The 25,214-nt window shown below is 39.2% G+C and overlaps 1 protein-coding gene across 15 annotated transcripts in view; it reads left to right on the top strand.

The window, feature by feature from the left end:
* Positions 1–25,214, top strand: part of LOC138759053 (phosphatidylinositol 4-phosphate 5-kinase type-1 gamma-like) — a 115,830-nt gene that overhangs the window by 33,403 nt on the left and 57,213 nt on the right. For all 15 annotated transcript variants that reach the window (XR_011354622.1, XR_011354621.1, XR_011354620.1 and 12 more), the window contains exons 2-5: positions 6,921–6,952; positions 7,062–7,154; positions 8,268–8,398; positions 16,473–16,590. Coding sequence is in view for 3 of the 15 variants with exons in the window: in XM_069928901.1 (XP_069785002.1) it covers positions 6,921–6,952; positions 7,062–7,154; positions 8,268–8,398; positions 16,473–16,590 (374 nt within the window). In the remaining 12 variants the exon portion in view is untranslated. The remainder of the gene's footprint in view (positions 1–6,920; positions 6,953–7,061; positions 7,155–8,267; positions 8,399–16,472; positions 16,591–25,214) is intronic.

Genomic DNA, 25,214 nt, shown 5'->3' with positions numbered 1-25,214 from the left:
ATTCTCTTCTTTTGGTTGTATCTTCCTTTATTGCTAATTTTTTTTCTATGTTTACTATTTCCCTTTCCAACTGCTCTGTTTCCTGATTATAGTCCTTCTTCATCTTGGTTACATAACTTATTATTTGCCCTCTAATGAATGCTTTCATTGTGTCCCATAGTATAAACTTATCTTCCACTGATTCTGTATTTACTTCAAAATACATTTTTAATTGTTTTTCAATAAATTCTCTAAAATCCTGTCTTTTAAGTAGCATGGGGTTTAATCTCCATCTATACATTCTTGGAGGGATGTCCTCTAGCTTTACTGTCAGTATTAAGGGTGAATGGTCCGATAGCATTCTCGCTTTATATTCTGTTTTTCTTACTCTATCCTGCATACTAGCTGATAACAAAAATAGTTCTATTCTTGAGTATGTTTTATGTCTAGTCGAGTAGTATGAGTATTCCTTTTCTTTTGCGTTTTGTTTCCTCCATATGTCCACAAGTTTCATTTCTTGCATTGATTTAATTATAAATTTGGTTACTTTGTTCTTCCTGTTAATTTTTTTCCCCGTTTTATCCATATTTGGATCCAAATTCAGGTTGAAATCCCCTCCTATTAGTATGTTCCCTTGCGTATTAGCTACCTTCAAAAAGATATCTTGCATAAACTTTTGATCTTCTTCGTTAGGTGAATATATATTAAGTAGATTCCAAAGCTCCGAATATATCTGACATTTTATCATAACATATCTCCCTGCTGGATCTATTATTTCCTCTTCTATTTTAAATGGCACATTTTTGCTAATTAATGTAGCCACTCCTCTTGCTTTTGAATTATACGATGCTGCTGTTACATGTCCTACCCAATCTCTCTTTAATTTCTTGTGCTCCAATTCAGTTAAGTGTGTTTCTTGGACAAATGCTATATCTATTTTTTCCTTTTTCAGTAAATTTAGTAGTTTCTTCCTTTTAATTTGGTTATGTATTCCATTAATATTTAAAGTCATATAGTTCAGCGTAGCCATTTTATATTTTGTTTATCTTCTCTTTCCGTTTTTCCATCATTACCTTTCCTCCTTTTCCATTTCTGTTTTCTTATTTTCAACTCTTTACAAGACAACATTCCTACAACATCCAACATTTTCCTTATTCTCCTATTTCTATCTTCTTTATCCCCAATCTTCTCTTCCCCTCCTGAGTTGTCCTTTATCCCTTGTCGGACAACCACATCTCCCCTCTCCATTTGGATTTGCGAATCCACTCGCAAGCGTCAACTGATTTTGCAGTGACCGCTCTTTTCCCCCACCCAGCCCCCCCCAGAAAAGAATTCACTTTTCATATGTCACAAAGGTCACTCTTTTAATTCCCTCCTTATTCTCTCTATTCCATTACCTTCCCTTATTAATTCTTGTCTATACTATCTATATTTTCCTCTAATTACAGATACTTTCACGTATGCACATTGTCTCTATTCACTCTTATACCTCTTTACCCGCATACATATCAATCGTGGTCCTTTTTACCCTCATTACCCGTCTTCATCCCTCAGTCTATTTTTGTCTTTACCCACATACATATCAATCGTGATAATTTTTACTCTCATTACCCGTCTTCATCCCTCAGTCTATTTTTGTAATTGTTCTGCAAATTTTCGTGCTTCTTCTGGATCCGAGAATAGTCTGTTTTGTTGTCCTGGAATAAATATTTTCAATACCGCAGGATGCTTCAGTATAAATTTATACCCTTTCTTCCATAAAATCGCCTTTGCTGTATTGAACTCTTTTCTCTTCTTTAGGAGTTCAAAACTTATATCTGGATAAATGAAGATTTTTTGCCCTTTATACTCCAGTGGTTTGTTGCCCTCTCTTACTTTTTCCATTGTCTTCTCCAGTACCTTTTCTCTTGTAGTATATCTTAGGAATTTTACTACAATAGATCTTGGTTTTTGTTGTGGTTGTGGTTTAGAGGCCAATGCTCTATGTGCCCTTTCTATTTCCATTTCTTGCTGTAGTTCTGGACATCCTAGGGTCTTAGGGATCCACTCTTTTATAAACTCCCTCATATTCTTGCCTTCTTCATCTTCCTTAAGGCCCACTATCTTTATGTTATTTCTTCTGTTATAATTTTCCATTATATCTATTTTTTGAGCTAGTAGTTCTTGTGTCTCTTTAGTTTTTTTATTAGATTCCTCCAATTTCTTTTTTAAGTCTTCTACCTCCATTTCTGCTGCTACTGCCCGTTCTTCCATCTTGTCCATTTTTTTCCCCATTTCTGTTAAGGTCATATCTATTTTATTCACTTTCTCTTCTGTGTTGTTTATTCTTCTTCTTAAATCATTGAATTCCTGTGTTTGCCATTCTTTAAATGACTCCATGTATCCTCTAACAAGAGAAAGTATATCCTTTACCTTGCCTTTCCCTTCATCTATTTCACTGTATTCTTCCTCTTCTTCTTCATCTGGGTTGGCCATCTGTTGTTTCTTTGTTGCCCTTTCCTTCTCTTCTTTCTTGTTTCTATTGTCTTCTGTGGTCTCTTCTTGCTGCAGGTGTTCTGCAGCTGTCGTTGCCGTCTGTGGAGATCGACTCCCCAGCTGGTCCCCCCTCCCGTCGGTGTGTTTTTTTTCATGCGCGGTTGCGCACTTTTACTCGGCTCTGCGAGCCATTGTTGTAGTTCTTTTTCTACCGACCTGAGGTAGCGGGCTCCTCTCTCCACAGCGGGCCTCTTCGGACAGGTAAGGCCTTCACCTTTTTCCTCCGTTGTCTTCTCTTCCTCTCTTCTTACCGTTGATTTTGATTTTTCTTCTTTTGTCTCCATCTTCTTTCCACCTTTATACTCACTTTTCTTTAACTTTTATTTCTGTGCCTTTGTATTTTCTCTTGTTTTTCCCGACTTTTCTGGAGAGGGCTGGAGTTCTCCGTCCGGCCACTACTCCATCACGTGACTCCTCTCCAAGCTTTGCAGGTTAATCTTGGTCTCATCTGTCCACAAGATCTTTCCAGAATTCTTCAGGCTCTTTTAAATACTTTTTGGGAAACTGTAATCTGACCATCATATTCTGTGGCTAACTAGTGGTTTGTGTGTGTTATGCATGGATGTGTGTTTTCATGTTTTTGTACCTGGACCGAAGAACGCTGTTTCGTTGGGTTGCACTTGTGCAATTGGATAATCGATTTTTACCTGATCATCACAGCCATTTATTCTCTTGTATTCCAAAACTTCTCAGTCCACAATAAATTGAATGACTCATCATTCTCACCTGCAAAGATTCATAACCCTCTGAGGAGAAATCGCTCCTCCTTTCTGTCTTAACTGGACAGCCATTTACAGTAAAATACAGTCTGCTAGTTTCCAGCATCCCCACTGAATGGCAACACCTGTAGCAACATGCATTCAGGTGGAGGAACTCGGGTCGAGCAGCACAAGTGGGAGGGGAGGAGTGGTCGACATTTTGAATGGGAACTCTTCTTCAAAACAGACAGATGGGTTTTGGCCTGAGGTGTCAGCCGTTCCTTTTCTCCTGCGGATGCTGCTGGATCCATTGAATGCCTCATGCTGATTCCAGATTCAGGTTCCACATCTGAAATCTTGACATCTGCATTGTCAAGCTCTCTCAGAATCTTTTGGATGGCATGGTTAGTGTAGCGGGTATATGCAACGCTATTACAACAGCAACGACCCAGATTTAAATCTGCTGCTGTTCTGTAAGGAGTTTGTATGTTCTCCCTGTGACTGCGTGGGCTACCTCATGTGCTTTCCTCTTGCATTCCAAAAATATCTACTAGTTGTGTTGGTTGATCATATGGGTATAATTGGGTGTCATGGGCCAGAAGGGCCTGTAACCATGCTGTATCTCTAAATTAAACATTAAAAATATATAAAGAGTAGGACACCTAATCACTCATCTGTCACATTTCATAAAATCGTGGCTGATCTTTTACTTTTTTGCAAATTTCCTGTCCTAACATCATTTCTCTTGATTCAGTAAATATCTAAAAAGCTGTCAATATCTTATTTTCAGTAACTCTGAGACTGAGCCTCTACAGATCTCTTGGGTGTAAATTTCAAACACTCACTATAATCTGGGTGGGGAACAAAATTCTCTGTCCTAACCACTTATTTTAAAACTGTGATATCTGATTCTAGACAAAGAGAAACATCATTTCTGCATCTTGCATGTGGTCCCATGAGATTTTTATAGCTTCTCAATGAGATTGTCACTAATTCTTCTAAATCCTTAAGAATTCAAGCTAAATCTGCTTAACCCACCGTCTCAGGAATCTATTTAGTCAATCATGTTATCCGTCTTTTGGTAGGGAAATCAGAATTGCGCACACTGTTCTAGATTATGCTACAGGCCATGTAATTGGGGCAAGACATCCATTCTCCTTTGCTCAAGTCTTTTTGCAAAAATGGCCAGAATATCATTTGCTTTGCTCACTGCTTGTTGTACTTGCAAATTTGTGAACAGGAACACAATACCTATTAAACTCTAAAATTGAAACAAAAAAATGGTGGAAATACTCAGTCAGTCAGGCCACAGCGTGAACAGACAGATTAAGGTTCTTCAACATTAAACCTTTAATTGTTCCTTTTCCCACAGTTGTGGCCTGACCTGCTTAGTTGTTCCAGCATTTTCTATTTCAATTTTAGATTTCTGGCATCTGCAGTTTTTTTTTAACTTGTTAAGCTGAGGCTGTTCCAACTGAACTTTGTATTTATCCAGTGAGCTGGCTGGAAAATACTTGGGCCACAATGTCCAAAGAGGATCGGGCCAGTCTTGATACTTGGTTATTTTACACAATCTTGGGTTATTGTTGCATCTACGTTTTATAACTGTATTGAGTGAGGCAGCTTGTCTCTAGGTTCAATCGTGTCTGAAGCACAGCACTTGATAGCCAGACTGCTGTTGGGGCCCAGAGCTTTCGGTGCTCTCATTTTTTTAAAATTCTGGGTGTTTGATTTTGTTTGATTTTGTGTACTGATGCCATGTTCTTTATTTTATTTTATGAGAAGGATAATATTGATTAGAATAGTAAAGTTGCTAGTTCAGACATAAAACAATTTCATCCCAAGTAATTTAGAATGCTGACCTTTGATATGGCAGACAGATTTGTTAGATACGAGATAGCTGAATGATTGAAAAAAGATAAAGACTACTAACATCTAAATTCAGCATTCACTGGTTAGTTTTCTGAATAACACTTTGTTGCAAAAAAATCCCAAATATTCGGAACAAAATAAAACAAGAAAACATAACCTGTATGTAATCAGATTTCCCAGCTGAGAAGTCCAGGATGTGGTTTTGAGATACCCTTCGATTCCAGTCCTCGTGAGAGAATCCACTGGAGGGAAATGATCACTAATCTCTCCATTGAAGATAGATGTGTGTATGGCAGTAATGATGAAAATAAATGTTAAGGTTAGAATTTTTACCATATGGTACTGTTTCAACCTAAGGATGCTGTTGTATGACGTTATCTGGCCAAATTATATAAATTTAAAACTGGTATTGCAAGCTTTATGTCAAACTCAGACCATCAACAGAAGTAAAACCTGATTCCACCAACCTGTGACCTTGAGGATTGACATATTCCCTCATTTAACAATTACTTTCAAGCCAGAGTATCACATTTGTGTTTTGTTAGGAGTGTGTAAAATTCTTGGCTAGCATAAAGCTTGCTTACAACCAAGAAAGGGCATAGTCCAGCTCTGCTTGTGTAGCATCCATTGGAAGCAGAATATTATTGACAAAAGCAAGCAATTTCCTCGGCATAGGATCTGATTAAAACTCTACAGTTCTGATATTAATAGTAGAAGACAATAAAACTCGCAGGAGAAAAAGGTTACATTCACATATTCAAAGGTAGCTGGACTGACAATTTAAAGGAAAAGACAAAGCTGAAATGTTTACCTTCACCTGGAATTGTCAAACGGATGAACCACCGTCTGAGATGGCAAACATCACAAGACAAACTTTAGATAATTTCACTGTCCATGCAACGACAGGAGTAGCACAAATTGACTGTGGCACTCAGGTATATTAATGCCGTTGTCCAAGAGTTTGCTCCCCACCTACTCGGTGGATTTCACCACCTATTATCGGCATTGAATCAAATTTAACACAGATGTCTGTCAATTTCATATCGGTTCCAAGTCATAAACCTCATTAGCTCCCAGGAATATGCTCTAACATCGCCTGTCTTTCTTCTTTGGCTTGGCTTCGCGGACGAAGATTTATGGAGGGGGTAAATGTCCACGTCAGCTGCAGGCTCGATTGTGGCTGACAAGTCCGATGCGGGACAGGCAGACACGGTTGCAGGGGAAAATTGGTTGGTTGGGGTTGGGTGTTGGGCTGTAAACATAATCTAATTAACTCTCTAATATATTTATGATTGTCATTAACTGATAGTAACAGGATTGCTAAGTTTTAGTTTCTCAACAATAGCCTGCTTACCAATGCTTCGTTTGGGCTTTGATAGGACCATCTCCTCACAAATATCATTGTTATCAAATGCTTATAAACATGAATTACAACAGTAAATGCCATTAACACTGAGGCAGATCTGATACGAGTGTGGTACCACTTTACCACAAAGTGTAATCCTGGTAAAACTGAATGTGGTGGAAAGGGCTCTATTGGCCAATCATGCCTCGGAGATGGTGTGGTTGTTGGAAATCAATTAATTTAGAAGGCGTCATTACAGAATTACTAGCTGACATGTCGGAAGTGCGGACATGTCACCTTTTCCAGTGTGAATTAGGAAAATGTCTGTATGAGAAAACATGGTGACAATGTTAATTATGTTGTAATTTAATGTTTGAACAGGTTTAAGGGAAATGGGTGATCTCCTTTATCTATAATTATTTGTTAGTCTCAGGTTTTGTTTAAGACTGATGTGGCCACTTGTAATGTTTTATCTTTCTCTTCACTTCCAGAATCCTTCAGTAAAAAAACAGGTTTGGCTGAGGTGAGCACAATTTGCAGTTGTTTATTTTCACAATCAAAATTTGCAATGACTGATGCTAAATAAAAGTTTGTAATTAACTCACTCAATCAGCCTTGCATTTATTTCCAAGACACCGTCTTCTTCTGGAAATACCTACGCGCCTGCAGGCAAAAAGATTGGACACAGGGGAGTAGACGCTTCTGGAGAAACTACATACAAAAAGGTATTTGGTCTCAAGATCATATATGATTTAGTTCAAATTCTTGCCTGTGAATACTTGCCTATTTTACTTTGTGAGACCCCTCATGAATCAGTGACAGACAAATAAGCAAGAATTTAGTCTGTTTAGAATGGGGAGTCACATCTGTGAATTAAAAAGCAATAAAACAGTCACATCTTTTAATTGCAGGCACAATTTTTTTAAGCTCTTTCTTTTTCCCCTCCCCCAGAGTAATCTTTTGAAACAAGAACATTCTGCACATTGTTAACGTCTGAACAATTGTTTGAATTCTAGAGATGAAAGTAAATTTCAGTGGAAATGACTGAAGGAAGGAGAAAGGTTAAAATTGCAAAAGGATTTTCCAAGTGAACTGGACTCTTGCCAATTTGATTGCTGAAATGAAGTCTAATGATCCTGCTACACATTCTAATTTTCTGTATTAATTAGTGAATTTGGTTTTCCCCTGATGATGTCAGTCTGTTGAGATTAAAATTTGAGCTTTGAAGAGTGAGGTCATGTGTTTTAACTATTTAAATGGTGCACAGTAATTATTGATTACGCTTCGCAACATCATTTAACTTCATGTACCAAATTTAACCTTGCCCCATCTTAACCTTCATTTGTAACATCAAAACATTGTTGAAATGTTACAGTAAAAATAATTTGGAGCGTTCACCTTTATCAGCTTGCTACCCGATTTCCTGCTTACTTGTTCCATTACATGATCCTAGGAAGCAAGTAAAGTTGGTTGTTTGGTGATAGATTTCAACCTTACTGTTGAAATGCAGCATTTGTAGCCAAAAAAAGTTATTATAGCGAGAATGTTAATTATACAAAAAAAAATTGATTTTTATATGGCTCCTCAGTTTTACTAAAGATAAAAAGTATTTATTTGAGAGGTTTATTCTAACCTGATGAGCAGATTCTGACAAAATTATCTGTAGTAATTTTACCTCTGGTGGTGGAAATGATCAAAAATAACTTCAAGTGGTGTTTTTTTAACCTTTTAATCTTTGTTGACGTGTCTAAGATGCATCGAAGCTCCAGGAAAAATAACCTGGTGCCAAATATGGAAAAGAGAAAGAGAAAAAAAAACTGATTCTGCTTGTGTTGCAGACAAGCTCATCCACTCTCAAAGGAGCCATTCAGCTGGGGATTGGATATACAGTAGGAAATCTCAGCTCGAAGCCTGAAAGAGATGTGCTGATGCAAGATTTCTCTGTGGTTGAAAGTATATTCTTTCCTAGGCAAGTTTGTCTTTTCTCCAAGTCAATTTTGGGCATTATGATTGCAATTTTCTGTTAGTTACTATTTTAATAGTTAAACTTTTTATAATTCCTTCCTTAATAAATGTTGTGTATAATGTTGAGTAATTTTTGATGCACATTTTCCATGCTTAAAAGCTGCACAGGAGATAAAAATGGACCTTGGTATTTATATCACACCTTGTATCTTCAAGATATTTTTTAAGTGTTTAACAGCCTGAGAATAACTTGTGTGTTATGAGTGCAGTGAGTGCAAATTGGACAAAAAAATGCAAATGTTGGAAACTGAGACAAAAAAACCCTGAAAATGCCAGAAACTTTCAGCATCAGTGGAAAGAGAAATAGTTCATTTTCAGGTCAAGGACATTATGAATAATTAGTTAAAATTACGTGTGTGCAGTTATTGGGAGAACAATAATAGCAAGAATGTTTAAATGAGATGAGGAGTAAAATTCCCTGAGAAACAAAAAAAACCTTTAATTAATGTCTGATCTGATGCAAAAGACCAAATATTTAGCAAAGCCATTTTTTTCCTAGTGCCAGAGTGAATTATCAACCTTAACAATCTGAGAGCTAAGAGTGTTCCCACACTTGCATACTAGGTTGAAATAATTATTTTCCTGTCTTGTGGCAAAAGATAAATTAGTTCTGCTTCTTGCTTTGTGCACAAACTTGTGTACACTCAAGAACAAAAGAAATGAACAAGAATTAGCATTCAATAAGATTATGGTTGATCTTTTATCTCAATGTCAATTTCTTCCACGAACCTATATTGAGATTCGCTAACCATAATTTCTTTAATATGTGAAACCCTATCTGGTGCTGTCATGAATGTGGGCAGGTACTGAGCCTTGACAGTTGCCTTGGAAATTACAACATTTCTAAATGGAGAAATATCTTTATCCTAAAGGAAAGACTCTTTATTTTGGAAATATATCTCCCTGCATTTATTAAGCCCTATAAAAATGATGTGCATTTCATTGAAGTCCCTCTTAGAGAGCATATGCCCAGTTTGCTTAACCTTTCCTCTTGTAACTAACCCAGCATTTGGAAATAAATCTTGTGAACCTTGGCTGCATGCCTCGTATTTCAAGTGTGTTCTGTACTGAAACATTTTGCCTATGAGAGATCAGACCAATACATTATTTTCCAGATGCTGACTTTTCTGTTATTTGCTCAAATTAAAAATATTTTGCCCTTTAATTGATCTATTTGCATCATTTCAAGATGATGATGTATTAATGATCAATTCAAAACCAAATTTTAAATTGTACTTCATTGTTAACCAGACATGTAGTTTTGATTAAGAGAGAGGATCTAACCCATCCACCTTCCAACAATGATGCACAGTAGTAGCAGTTTGTACCATCTATGGGATGCATTGCAGCAATTCTTTAAAAAAATTGTGGACAGCCCCTTCTAAACCCATGACTTCTGCCAGCGAGAAGAAGAGAGCAAAGCATGGGAACATCACCAACACTATGATTTGCTGGGCACTAATTGTGACTTGGAAATACATCACCATTCCTTCTCTGTCGCTGGGTCAAAATCCTGGAAGTCTCCCTCATAACATTGTTGGTATACCCATACCTCAAAAACTGTGCCAATTCAGAAATGTAGCTTGTTGCCACCTTCTCATGGGCAAGTATGGATGGGCAAATAAATGTGGTGTCAGCCTGTAATGCTGTGAATTAATTAAAATAGCAAACAATAGTAGAGATACAGTACGGAAATGGGCCCATTTGCCTACTGTCTGTGCTGACTTTCGTTATCCATTTATGGAAATCCAATCTTAATCCCTTTTTTAATTATGCCAATATTTTCATCACTGTTCCCTTAGATTCCACCACTTGCCTATAAGTTAGAAGACAAATGGAATACAATGCAGGGAAATGTGTGATCTCCACTTTGGTAGAAGGAATAAAGTATTTTCTAAATGGAGAATTCAGAACGTGGTCCAGTGGGATTTGGGAGTCCTAGTGCATGATTCCCTAAAGGCTAACTTGCAGATTGAATTAGTAGTAAGGAAGGAAAATGCAAAGATGGCATTCTCTTTGGAGGACTGGAATACAAAAGCAAGGATGTAATACTTCAGTTTTATAAAACGTTTGTCAGATCATATTTGGAGCATTGTGAGCAGTTTTAGATCCTGCATCTGAGGATAGATGTACTGGCGTTAGAGAGGGCTTATAACCATTTACGGAGCGAAAACAGGCCATGTCGGCCTTTCGAGTCCGCACCGGTTTACTGGAACAACTTTGCTTGTCGTATATCTTAGGAATTTTACTAGAATGGATCCTCGTATTTGTTGTGGCTGTGGTTTGGGGTGTTGTATGGAATATCTAACTGTATGGTGGAAGACTTGCCTGCGCCACTGCTGGGGAACCACTGGTCACGGGGTGCCCATGGAGACATCACACAGGACGGTGCCCTCACCGCTAGGAGCTGGGAGGTCCTGGAACTGCAGGCCCCTGGGGACGAGGAGTGTCGATAGCTCTGGGCTTGGATGCTGGAGTGTAGGATGGGGGGACGCCACAGAATCTCATTAAAACCTACTGAATGTTGAAAGGGCCATATGGAGTGGATGTGGAGGTGTTTCCAGTGGTGGGAGAGTCTAGCACCAGAGGGCACACACAGACTCAGAAAGTCCCTTTAGAACAGAGATAAGCAGGAATTTATGCAGCCAGACGGTGGTGAGTCTGTGGAATTTGTGGCCACAGACAGCTGTGGAGGCCCAGTCATTGGGTATGTTTAAAGTGGAGGTAGATGGATTCTTGATGAGTAAGTATGTCAAGGGTTATGGAGAGAAGGCAGGAGAATAAGGTGGAGAGGGAATCACAAATGATTCAAAAGGCAGAGCGTTTACATCAACAAAGCTGTATGGCACACGTATGTGTGTGACTTCAGATATCAGCTTTGTATTGTGGGACACAGTAGAACCATTTTAGATAAAGAACACAAAGGATTAAATAAGTCTCGTGTGAGTGTTCTATAGTGTGACCTACAGTGGGAGGAATATACAACAAAATTAGCAATGAGGATAAATATAAATGCTATCCCACACTCCAAATGTCAGAGGGGGAGAACAGAAGATTTTAAACTGAAATTACAACAGCCTTGAGCTGCTGAGCTCATTCACAGTGAAACAAAGGAGAAGTCAAAAATGGCAAAAGGATGTTTTGAAGAGTACAAGGAAATCAGAAAACTGGGATGAGTATGTTGAAAGATTTGGTTTGTTCTGTACTGCCCAGGGAATAAGAGATACAGAGGGCAATTTAAGAAAACAGGCAACATTTCTAAGCGAGGTGGGAAGCAGGACATATAGTCTGATAAAATCCCTCGTGCCACCTGCAAGCCCAGATTCTACATTGTATACTGCTTTGTGTGTCCTAGTGGGAGGAAATTTGTTCCCAAGACCAATAGTGACAGCAGAAAGATACCAGTTTTGTACTATAAAACAGAAACCAGGCGAAAACATGAACCAATATATGGCTGAATTGCATAGGGTTATCGAAAACCTGTGAGTTTGGAATATTCTTAAATGAAGGACATGCTGGTCATTGATTTGGCCGACCGCAAAGCTCAGCAATGATTTCTGAGTAAAATAAGATTAGACCCTGCATATGAAATAGCACTGAGTTTCGAATCAGACAACCACAACCAAGGTATTATACAAGGAGAGCAGCAGGAACATCAAATAAAGAAAATGGAACACCGAGAATATTTCCGCTGCGGAAAAAGTAATCACAGTCTGAATAATTGTTTCTTCATAAAAGTCAAATGTTACCTATGCTACAAAGAGGGGCATATTAAGTCCAGATGTGCAAAGAAAAGTGGCTCTGAAGAGGACAAGGTGATGGGAGTAATGTGTGTTAATAATGTGACATAATACAATTCGGAAATCTTGATTCCCGTTAACGATGAAGCAGTTTGGGTGGAGCTGGACACTTGGGCTGCAGTGTCCTTAATGCCAAAGATCTTAAAGAGTATTACCTGATCTCAAAGTGGGACAATCCGACATGGTGTTGAAAACAGTCACCAGAGAGAAAATCAAAATACTGGGAAAATACAAGGTAGACATCGAATATAAGGGACAGACATCTAAAAGATTACCCCTTTACATTGTGGACACAAAGGGACCTGCTTTGTTTGGAAGAGATTGGATTTTACAAATCCATTTGGATTGGAAGGATATTGGGGCAATTTTAAAAAAAATGTACAGACGGAACGAGAAAATCAGAACTGGAGCAAATGCTTCAAAAGTACCAGATAATATTTGGGGAAATACCTGGGGAAAATCCAAGGAGTCCAAGCCAGACTGCACTTGAAATTGGAGGCCAAACCCAAATTCTTCAAACCAAGGATGGTTCCTTTTGCGATGAAGAAGGAAATGGAATCTGAACTCAACAGACTGGAAAGCGAAGGAATCATCGAGAAACTGCAATACAGAAATTGGGCTGCCCCAATAGTTCCTGTTAGAAAACCCAATGGTGAAATTTGAATTTGTGGTGACTTTCAAGTCACCATTAATCAAAGTCTGCAAGTACCCCAGCGTCCATTTCCCAGAACAGAAGACTTGTTTCAAACATTGAATGGTGGTAAGAATTTCATGAAATTGGATTGATCACAAGCATATCAGCAAGTTGAATTGGATTCTGAGTTGAGAAAGAATGTGGCAATCAATACTCACTTAAGATTGTTCACGTACACCAGAATGCTGTACGGCATATAACAGCACAGGCGATATTTCAATCAATAATGCATAAGTTGTGGAACGGAATAAATGTGGGATGTTACCTAGACAACATTATCATTACTGGTCGCAACGACGAGTCGGACTTGGCAAACCTGGAAAAAATACTAACCTGACTCAAGGAAACCAAGGTCTGACTACATCAAGACAAATGTGTGTTTATGGCACCCTCGGTAACATGTATGGGATTTACAATCGACAGTGATGAAAAGAGCAGGTACTGAGGCTGTTGCAGGGCAACTTGCCCTACAAATCAAATGGAATAACAGTCATTCTTAAGTTTGCTGAACCATTATCGAAAACACATTTCCAACATGTCCATGTTATGTAAACTGCTTAACCAACTACTAAAGAAGGATCAACAATGGTATTGGACTACAGAAAGAGAGAAAACTTTCAAGTGGTTGAAGAAAATGCTGGACCTCTAAAGATGTTCTTATTCACTATGACCTAGGTAAAGAAGGGACCCTAGTGGGCGATGCATTAGGAGCAGTATTGTCGTGGGTCACAGAAAAAGAATAACCTGTAGCTTGTGCTTCTCGCTCTTTAATGCCCTGTGAACGGAATTACGCACAACTGGAAAAGGAAGGACTAGCCATAATTTTTGGTGTCAAAAGATTTCATCAATATCTATAGAGTAGAAAGTTCACCTTAGTGACAGACAACAAGCCGCTGAGTTTAATCTTAGGCCCAAAGAAAAGTATTCCAGTACTAGAGGCCACAAGGATTCAAAGATGGGGAATGGAGGTCACAGCATACGATTAGGATTGAAAGCATAGTCCTGGGAAGGAAAACTGCCATGCAGATGCTTTGTCATGCATACCTCTGCCAGAGACAAAACAAATATGATTGATCAACTGCACAGCAGAGGCCACAGCCATTAATCAAGAGCAACTTCATCATTTGCCAATTGCAGCAAAAAGTATCAGTAAAGAGGTACGAAATGAGGTGACCCTATCAAAAATCCTGCACTTCACATTAAATTAAAAGCCAAGAGGATTAGGCCCGAATTAAAACCTTGTATGTGATGCAATGAAATATGGATTGAAGAGGGTTGTTTATTGTGGGGAACAAGAACAATTATTCCAAAGAAATGGCAAGCAACCATGATAGCTGAACTCCACAACAATCATCCAGGGATACAACCACTTACGGAGCGGAAACAGGCCATGTTGGCCTTTCAAGTCCGCACCGGTTCACTGATTTTGTGCGCCCTCTTCAGGCAATTGTCCCGGTAGATCACGTCGATGGGGGAGGGGGCGAAGGGAGACTCCATTGATCAATACCATTTCTCTCCCTATGAATTTTTTTTTAATATACCTTTTTTACAGGGAACACTGATGGAAAAAGAACATCAAACATTAAAAAGAGATTGGGTCGGAACAGTAATAGCATCATCTTTTAATTCTAAGGATGGTCTGAATTAAGCCCCGAGAGCACATACATGTCTGGTGGCCATCAATGGACACGGACATTGAACAGATGGTGTCACATTTGCCAAAGACTACAACCTAAAGCACCCCAAGCCGAAGGTAACCCCTGGAAATGGCCTTCACACCATTTTGCTGGTCCGTTTATGGGTGAAAACTTTCTGATTGTGGTGGATGCACTCTCCAAATGGCTTATAGTATCCCAAATGTGGACAGCCACGGCAGAAAAAACAATTGTGAGATGAAGGAATATTTTGCAACGTAAGGTTTGCCAATAGAACTGGTCTCTGACAATGGACCACAATTTGTGACTGATGCTTTCAACCAATTCCGACAAAATACAAAACACATCTTAATCGGTACCTTATCATCGAGTACCAATGGAAACTGGAACATTTTGTACAGACTTTTAAAAAAGACATGAAGGCCCAGAAGTTGTCGAACATAACGTGGCATCACAAGATCACAAATGTTCTGTTATCGTACAGGGCAACCCTGCACTGTACAACAAAACATTCGCCATCAGAACTGATGTTTGGATGCAACTTGAGAACAGTACTCTCCGTGGGTACTCCCAAATATGGGGCTTCATATCCACCAATCAGCATCTCTTGGTAAACCATCCAGAATTCTAGAAGTTGGGCAACAAGTATTGGTGAGAGATTACTGAGGGAATAAGGAAATATGGATAAGAGGAGTGATTCTGAAAAAATTGAGCCCATGTTCATATTTTGTACTGGTGGAAGAAATGATATAGAAACGACACATCAATTGAGAGTAATAGATACTGCAGGGTCAGTTTGTGAAATGCACAATCTCTTTGACACACCAGATCCAGAGTGGGCTTATGCCAACAAGGACATATTGGATATGACCCTGTTACCAGTTCCAGTATACTCTCGCCGTTGGATACACGGGAGAGTGATGAGCCGCTACTGAACATCCCAACAGTAGCTACCCAATCTCTAGGGTCAGCCAATAAGGAAATTATTCTTCTGCGAGACCGAAAGATTCCCTGGAAAGACCAAAGGGTTCTCCTGAAAAGTCAAAAAGTCCTCCAAGACTTCCATCGCGAGGAGATCTAAACATGAGAAGTGTCCTCTGTTACATTTGAAGAACTATGTCCCATGATTGATTGAGAAGTACCGTGCTTAGTATTATACTTGTTGCCACTAACTTATAATGTTGTTATTCTTAGTTTAGTTTTAATTTTTTTTGGGGGGGGCGGAGATAGAGTGATATGGAGTATGCATGCATCAGATTACAGCTTTGTTTTCTGGGACACAATAAAACCATTTGAGATTAAATAAAGACACAAAGGGTTAACCATGTTTTGTGTGAGTGTGCTCTTCATTGAGAGAAATGTAGAACAAAAGTGAGTCAATAATATGATTGAATAGTCTTCACTTGCATGGGTTAATGAAACAAGAAGCTCAATGTCATTCAGTACAAAGGAATCTGATTAGCACCCTGTCCAACACCCTTAACATTCATTTCCTAAATTAATGGTGCAGTCCATCAGCAACAACAAGGTGATCGCCACCATTTTCTGAAGGTGAATTTTTAAAAAAGTGATGTCATAATGAAGTGGGAACTTCTCATGTGATAATCATATTTTCCTGCATCTATCTAAAGGCATGCCCCATCTTTATTGTTGTAAAAATTAAAATTAGCTCTGTTTAAAATATTGATATTAAGTGCCACCATGTATGTTTTGGTCTGTGTTGCATTCTTAATGGGCTTAAAGATAGATAAGTTGATCATTGTACCGACCGTAGGACTCATTATTAGTTTTTCTTAAAAAAAACTGAAGGTGAATATTTTCATCTAATTTTCGCACAACTGGTTACTCAAGTTTTCTGTTAACTTACAGTGAAGGTAGTAACTTGACCCCAGCACATCATTTTCCTGACTTCAGATTCAAGACTTATGCTCCAGTGGCATTTCGTTACTTTAGGGAACTCTTTGGCATTCGACCAGATGACTATTTGGTAAGTGTGATTGTTTAAGTGCTGTGTATTGTGTATTGTGTGCCATGATTTTTTTTTTGTCAGTGAATTGTATTTGCTGTGAAAATGGAAAATATCTTTTGCTTCCTTTATCAATTGCATGTAATGAAGCCCTGAAATTTTGTTGGGTAGTGGGTGAGAGGATTTATGAATTTGCTTTTGTATAGTGTGTAAGATGAACATTGGCAGAATAGAAGACCATTCATATTGAGCTATGTCTACAGAGAACATGTTGATAAGCAAATTCAGATGGTTGTCATCAACTTAAAAGTACATTAATTTTTGTGTTTAATTTGTTCACTAAAGATTTGATATTTGATACAATTGTATTACCGGACCAGCTATCCAGAGATCTGGTCTAACAATCCAGAGATCAGACTTTAGATATCACTTTAGTTAAATGATTAATATAGACTTAAAAGAAACTGGTCAATGTTTTTTTTTTCACATTGAATGGTGGTAAGAATTTCATGAAATTGGATTGATCACAAGCATATCAGCAAGTTGAATTGGATTCTGAGTTGAGAAAAAATGTGGCAATCAATACTCACTTAAGATTGTTCACGTACACCAGAATGCTGTACGGCATATAACAGCACAGGCGATATTTCAATCAATAATGCATAAGTTGTGGAATTGATGGTGAACATTTCCATCTAATTTTGGCATGACTTGTTCCCCGAGTTTCTGTTAATTTGCAGTGAAGGTGGTAACTTGATACCAGGGCATCATTTTCCTGAATTCAGATTCAAGACAAAGTGGTGACCACAAAACGGTCAGAATGTGATAAAAGCCTCATTTTTGTCATTTAGTAGAAGTCTGGTGTCTTCACCCATTCAAGACAATATGTGACTCCAGACCCATGACGATATGGTTAAGTAAGTGCCCTTTGAAGTAGATGTACATGGCATTCAGTTGCATTATAGCTTCCATGAGATAATGGAACAATTCCTGATTGACTGCTGTGGTTTAAAAAAAATGGGTCACGGCCAGCACTTTGAGGGCAATTGGAGATGGGCAAATGGTGAGAGAAATGAATAAATACATTGTGGGGGGAAAAAAATTTGCAAAGCTGATAAGAGAGGGCTGATGGGTGGTTCTAGAGAGTTGCTCAGGTGGAGAGCTGGACATGATGGGCAAAATCTTTTTGCACTCCATGTATTATATATTCTATAATTTTACTAATTAGCATATCAACAAACAAATCATAAATGTATCCAATTCTTCTAATAGGTCCTTTAATTATTTCAGATTTAACACATTTTCTACTTCTGTGGATCTTTTTTAAAAAAAAATGTTGGCTTGTCAAATCTCAAAGTTTTGCTATGCAATTGTTTTTGGCAAAACAAGTCTGTCTTCAGTGTGGATTGAGGGAGAAACAAATGAATGTTCTCAATTATTATCCACTCCCCTCTGCTGGAAATTATTTATTGCTATTGGTTCAGGTTATGGGCAGAACTGTGATGTTGTCATTTTTTTTCAGGTCACGGGTAAAGAATAGTCTCCTGGTTAGGGTTTTGTAGGTTCTACATCTGAAGTATATAACCAGTTGCAAGAGAAGAGTTTATCATCTCTCTTGTAATTAAAAGGAACAGCTATGAGAATATAGATTGAATATTTTATTGTTTGAAATATCCTGTTCTTTCTGACTGATTGTTGGGGAGTGGAGAAGGGGAGCAATTATGTGCAAGGGGCAACAAAATAAACTAACATCAAGTTTAAAGTTTTGAGGTGGTCTTTGTATTAGATTGTGCCATTATACATTTATTGTATGCTTTGTTTAAAGTATTGATGTTGATTAGACTTAATTTCATTGTGGAGATGTATAAATGAAAATAATTGCTGACAAGTATTGATATCGGCTGAGTTTGATTTGACAGATCATGATCAGATCAATGTGTGCAAGTGGTTGAGTATTAACAAGAGGAACACAAGGAAACATGGGCATTGGAGCTCTGACTTTTCCCATTATCATTCAGTCCCCTAAACCAGCACAGGAATGCTGTCAAAAACAAGCCAGCAGGTACTAAAAACAGCTGCCATAAGAACTCAATAGATCAGGCAGCATCTATGTATACAAACGAATAGATGACCTTTCAGATTGAGACCCTGTATCAGGATATGAATGCTATAGTTAGTTCCAGTATATTATCACATTCCAGTTTTATTTTTAATTTTAAGGATACTACATGGTAGAAGGCCCTTCTGGCCTATGAAATGTGCCACCCAATTACATTCAATTAACCAGAGGACCTGGAGAAAACCTATGGAGATCACAGGGAGAACACACAAACTCCTTACAGATACCTCCGGTTAGAACACGGGTCGCTGGCACTGTAATTGTATTGTCCTAACCATGCCACCCTTGACTAAAACTGTTCAAGTGTGGGACCAGCCTTTTGTTCAGTTGGTAACTGAAATGCCTTTTGTTTGACATTTCAGTTACCAACCAAATTAGATTTCATTAAACAGTTATGAAGTATGATGTGTGTGTATTCATTGGTAAGGAATTTGCTGATTAATTGCAAATAATTTCAAATCTAAAATAAAACAGAAAATATTGGAGATACATAGAACTGTATCTCAACAGAACTGAATCTTTTGCATCTTCTGTTTTCATTATAAACAGTTTGTTTTCCTTGCTTACATTTTTATATGCCAGAAGAGGCTCACATCTTTATCCTATAAAGCCAATCTATTGTTGGTTCCAATTGCTAAAATGAAGTTAAGATCTTCCATCTGATTTCGCTAATAAGGCTATTATTCATAAGTTAGTACTACAGTTTTTTTTCTGCAGTAAATATTCTGCTGTGTACCATGAGGAATAAAAATATGGCATGCTGCTGCGGACCTGGGGAGAACGGGGATCAGAGACGAAGTGCTCCTCCACAGGGTTCTACTGCCCAGTCTGATTGCCGTCTGCTCCATTCAGGCTTTAAACTGCCTGTTAAAGGAGCAACTATTTATATTTAAAAAAAAAAAAAAAAAAAAATTCTGTGGCCTGAGCCCTAGATTGACGGCATCTGTGTTGGTAGTGACCTTGAATTGTTGCTCTGGGGGAGCAGCAGACTGGCACAGGTCACCACAAAACAGGGAGAATACCCTTCCCTGTTTGCGAAGAAGAAACAAAGGAGACGAACCGATGGAACAGCAACCACAGTGGAGAACCAATGAGGGGCTCTGTGGTTGAAGAACACACAGGCATTGGGTTAAGGTACACACACAAGCTGTGAGCAACTTGTGGTCAAAGGACACCCTGGGCTGTGTATTCCTGGAGACTGGTTTGAGACTGGCTGAAGGGGAACCAGGTATTGGAACAGAGATGTGAGAGGTTGCCAAGGGCAGGAGGGGTTCCCTAGGGACCTTGGGTGCAGAAGGCTTCCTGATTATGTCAGAGTTTTGGATTTGGAGCTCAGGTTGCAGATGGTTTGGACTGAAGTCTGTGTGCTGTGGATACACAGAAGGTGAATCCACAGACACTCAGTGACTCCGAAAGGACCCTCTTTTGCTTCTCTCCCTTGGATTGTAAGGGGTGCAGGGAAATTTCTGCTGAAGGCAAATCTTTGTCTTCATTACATCTGAGTGTGGGAGAGTGACTCAGATGTAGAGAAGGCCACAAAGGGAGCACCAGATGCAGTAAATCAGTCCTGCAGATACACAAGAGAAGTGTTGTTTCATTTGAAAAGCCTTTTTAAGGCCCTGGACTGTGGTGAGGGAGGAGTTGTGGGTGAAAGTGTGGCACTCCTGCGGCCACAGGGGAAGTTGTCAGGGGGGCGATTGGTGAAGAGGGATGAGTGCATGAGGGATTCACGGAAGGTAGAGAGGAGAAGATGTGTCTGGTAATGGTATCCTGTTGTCAGTGCCAGAAATTCAGAGGGAATAATGTGTTGGATGCGAAGGCCTGGTGAGGTGGTAGGTGAGTATAAGGTGGGGTTCTATATTTGTTGCATCTGGGGCAGATGAGCTGGAAATGGCGGAGATGCGTGTGAGGGTTGAATTGATGGTGGTGGAGGAGAAGCCACGTTTGTGGAAGAAAGCAGACATTTTGGAAGATCTGGACGGGAAGACCTCATCTTGGGAACAGATATGCCGGAGACAGAGAAATTGAAAGAAGGGGAATGTGAGGAAATGTAGTCAATATAGTTGTGGCAGTTGGTGGGTTTGTAATATATGTCGGTGGAAGGCTTGTTTCCCAAGATAGAGACAGAGTTCCAGGAGGGGGAGAGTGTTGTCGGAGTTTGAGATGGGAGTGGAAGTTGGCTGCAAAGTGGATGAAGTTGACAAGCTCATCGCGGGTTCATGAGGAAGTCATGATGTAGTCCTCTATTTACTAGAGGAAGAGTTGAGGGGTCTTGCAGCATGGATTACTCCACAAACAGGCAGGCGTAGCTGAGATCCATACCCATGGCTTCTCCTTTGATTTGGGGGAAGTGAGACAAGTTGAAGAAGAAGTTGTTTAAAGTGAGGGCAAGTTCAACTAGACAGGGAAAGGTTGTGGTGGAGGGTAACTGGTTGGGTCCCTGGCCCAGAAAGAAGCAGTACTTTAAGACCACCTTTATGGAGGATGGAGGTATAAAGGGATTGGACATCTATTGTGAAGATGAGGCAGTCCAGTTCGGGGAATCTGGTCATTGAAGAGATGGAAGGCATGTGAGGTATCGTGGATGTAGGTGGGTAGTGATTGGACCAGGGGAAAAAATATAGTCAAGGTAGGATTAAACTAGTTTGGTGAGATAAGAGCAACCAAAAACAATGGTTGGGCATCTTGGGTAGAAGGTAGAAACGAGCAGTCTCTGGATGTGAGACAATGAGGTTGGTGGCTGTGGGGGAGAGGTGATGAGATTGGAGATGGTGTTGGAGCTTGATGTGCCATGGTGGGGTCCTGTGGGAGAGGTAGATAGGAGGAGGTGTCTGAGAGCTGTCATCTGGCTTCAGTGAGTCAGACCACAACAGCACCACCCTTATCTGCGGGTGTGATGATGAGGTTGGGATTTTTACAGAGAGAGTGTAGGGCAGAGTGTTCAGAGGAAGTAAGATTAGAACACGAAAGGGGGTTGGTGAAGATGAGATGGTTGATGTCTTGGCAGAAGTTGAAATAAAAAGGTCCAGAGTGGGAAGCTAGCAGGGCGAGGTGAAGGGTGGAGAGTCTAGATTTTGCTTGGCATTCAAAAGGTGTGGTCTGATGTACAGAGCTAATGCTGTAATCATTTACTTCAACAATAACTTTGGCAAAAGAATAAAGTACCTCTCAAACTAAAAATAAATACTAGATCGCGATGTATCAAAACAGATACAAATTCAAAATATTTTATATGCACTAAAGCTTATGGAAAGTTGAGTTAATGCTGATATTTCCTCTCAGTTAACTCTGGTGCTAAAATATTGTTGTTTAACCCCCAGTTTCTCATTGTTCAAAATTAGTTTTATTAAATTCATTCAATTATATGCTATTTGAGCAATAGAAAAATGGCTGGATTTAAAAACTTTTTTAAGCTGTGGCTTGCCAGCTTGTTTTTCCTCTCTCCCATGGAATGATTAGCACAGGTAATAGACATGGCTAATCTCCCAGAGAGCATTGTTGTAGATGGAGTATGGTGGTTCAGCAAGAAATGAAGCAAGGATTTGGTAGAATTAGGGGATATGTGGTAACAGTAACTGTGTAAGCCACACTTGTGCTCCTATTTACATCACTAGAATTGTGGTGGAACATGTATCAAGCTTCAAATTCCTTGGTGTCCACATTTCTGAAATTCTCAACGGGTCCTGAACTTCTCCATCAAAAATGAGCTACAGCGTCTTTATTTCCTGAAGATTGTGAAGAAAGTACACCTTTGTCCCAGGATATTGATGGATTTTTTTCTGCTGTACCATTGAGAGCATACTGACCTATGACATCTCAGTCTGCTATGGCAATTGTCTGGTATTGGACTGTAAAACACTTTAGTAGGTGGGGAGGACTGCTGAACGGATTATCAGCATCCATTTCCCTACCATTAAGAACATCTATCAGGAATATTGTGTGGGCAGGGCAAAGAACATCATGAAGGATGCATCTCGCCCAAACTATGGACTTTTTGCTCTTACTCTATCCAGAAGGTGCTACTCTCGCACCAGCAGGCTCAAGAAGACCTTTTTTCCTCAAGGCTGTGACCCTGCTGAACCTTAAATCCCAGCAGTGAGCGGTACTGCATTCATATTGTCAGTACTTTTATAATTGTTTGCTTGATTACCGTGCTTTTTATTTGCACATAGATATTTGTATATGGCAGTATTTTTTTAACTTTTGGTTGGATGCTAATTGTATTTCATTTGGTACTATGACAATAAAGTTGAATCTAATCTAAAGCAGCTTTTAATGTTTGTAAAATTAGCATTTGTGCAAATTCAGGATTGGAGCTGTAAACAAAACCATTCCAACATGGAAATCCCTGTCCTATGAAATTTAAAGTACCATATTTTCCAGGGCCTAAATTAAGATGGAATTTTGTGTGAATGGCATGTAGCTCCACTCATCCAGTCAAGCAAGGGACATTCATCATATTTCTAAATTGCGCATTGCAGATGCTGGAAAGACTACTCAGAGTAGAGGTAGAAATCTGCAATAGAAATTCAAATTTCCCAATTGTTTCAGTAACAACTGTTTATCATTCTAATCTTAAAATCTTTTGAGACAATAAATAGTTCCTTCACAGTAACAGAACCAAAATGCTGGAATAGATATTTTAAAAGTTTGCAGATAGCCCACTCTAGTGGTCTGTGTCCAAATTTGACACAGCTATTCTGCATCATTCAGATAATTATTTCTTCATTGACATAAATGATCAATTAAACCTTTATGGTTTTTTAGACTGCAGGCATATAACGGCAAAATCAACAAAATTTCCTGTTACATGGGCAGTGTAAAAAGGAAAGTGCAGGAATTCTTAGTTAATTCCTGCACCGTGATTTATCCTGCAGGACCCCTATCACTTTTCGGGGGAAGCCTGCAGTCTAAATCGCACCACAAAATTCACCTCATGAATTTGACGTCCAGCTGATGATGTAGGCCTTGTTGCTCCAAGTCAAAGCAGCGGGACTAACATGCATAACAATTGAAGGCATGTGGTGTAAGCAACCACGAGGTGAGTAATTATGTTAAATTTTTCCAACATTGCTGTTTTTAAAAAAAACATTATTGACAGGATAATCTGTTCTTGAATGTTGTATTTCTTTCTGATATAGAAAGAAGTGCTTTGGCCCATTGCTCTCAGAGCAATCCAATCAATCCCATTCTCCTTTTTTTTTCTCCAAGTAATCATTCTCATATATTTTAATTTCATATTTTGTCTTTGTGTTTCACTACCGAGCATTTACTGGATGGTAATATAGATAATATTGTACAATTCCTCTGTTTAGTCTTCATCAATTGCTGTCAGTCATGGGTGCAACTGCTGAACTATCTTCTCAAATTATGTACAGTGTTTAACAGCGGGAATAAAACTAATGTGAAATAATGGATTGCATATTTAAAAGTATAAAAGTTCAAGATTCTTTTATTGTCATGTAATAAAACAAAAAATGCAATATTACATGTAATTTTCTTTAGTTTACCATTAAGGCAAAGATTCACCCCAGCAGCAGAAAATGACTGGTGCCCCTTACAGTCAGAGTAAGAGAAGCAAGAGGGATCCCTCCCCGCAAAGTCATAAATTATTTTTACACAGAAATTCCACAATATTTCCGTTAAGCCGGCATTTTTCCGGGTCAATGTCTCTTTTTACACTGCAAGCTGGCATTTGTGAGCAAAATGGGTGGGTTGTCTAACTCAATAGTGTTGGTGTCTGCTTCTAGTGTTTGATGGCATGGCACTTTCTCCCCTCCCCTCCCCCCCCAAAAAAATGGCTCAAAATATCCAGGTTGAAATTAGAGTGATGATGGAGAGTAACGCCAACAGTAATGCTGTCGGTTCCCACACTGGTCATTGTGTTGATAAAGTGTCAGATCTGTGAGAGATGAATCTGGACACAAGGGTTTGCAATCAAACATTACTTTTATTAGCAGACAACAATTAATAGAAGAGCGTGGGGGAAAAAAACATGCACAATTAAGATTTGTGCACAATGTATAAAGAGTGGGAAGATCTACTACAAGTATTGATCTATAGTCGTGGATTTCAAACTTTTTCTTTCCATTCACATACCACCTTAAGTTCTTTTCTTTCTTTGGCTTGGCTTCGCGGACAAAGATTTATGGAGGGGTATGTCCACGTCTGCTGCAGGCTCGTTGGTGACTGATAAGTCCGATGCGGGACAGGCAGGCACGGTTGCAGCGGTTGCAAGGGAAAATTGGTGGGTTGGGGTTGGGTGTTGGGTTTTTCCTCCTTTGCCTTTTGTCAGTGAGGTTGGCACTGCGGTCTTCTTCAAAGGAGGTTGCTGCCCGCCGAACTGTGAGGCGCCAAGATGCACGGTTGGAGGCAATATCAGCCCACTGGCGGTGGTCAATGTGGCAGGCACCAAGAGATTTCTTTAAGCAGTCCTTGTACCTCTTCTTTGGTGCACCTCTGTCTCAGTGGCCAGTGGAGAGCTCGCCATATAACACGATCTTGGGAAGGCGATGGTCCTCCATTC

Source organism: Narcine bancroftii, chromosome 3 (genome assembly GCF_036971445.1).
Source record: "Narcine bancroftii isolate sNarBan1 chromosome 3, sNarBan1.hap1, whole genome shotgun sequence".
Taxonomy (NCBI): domain Eukaryota; kingdom Metazoa; phylum Chordata; class Chondrichthyes; order Torpediniformes; family Narcinidae; genus Narcine; species Narcine bancroftii.
Note: the sequence above shows the minus strand (reverse complement) of the source record. Positions and strands in the feature narration are given on the sequence as shown.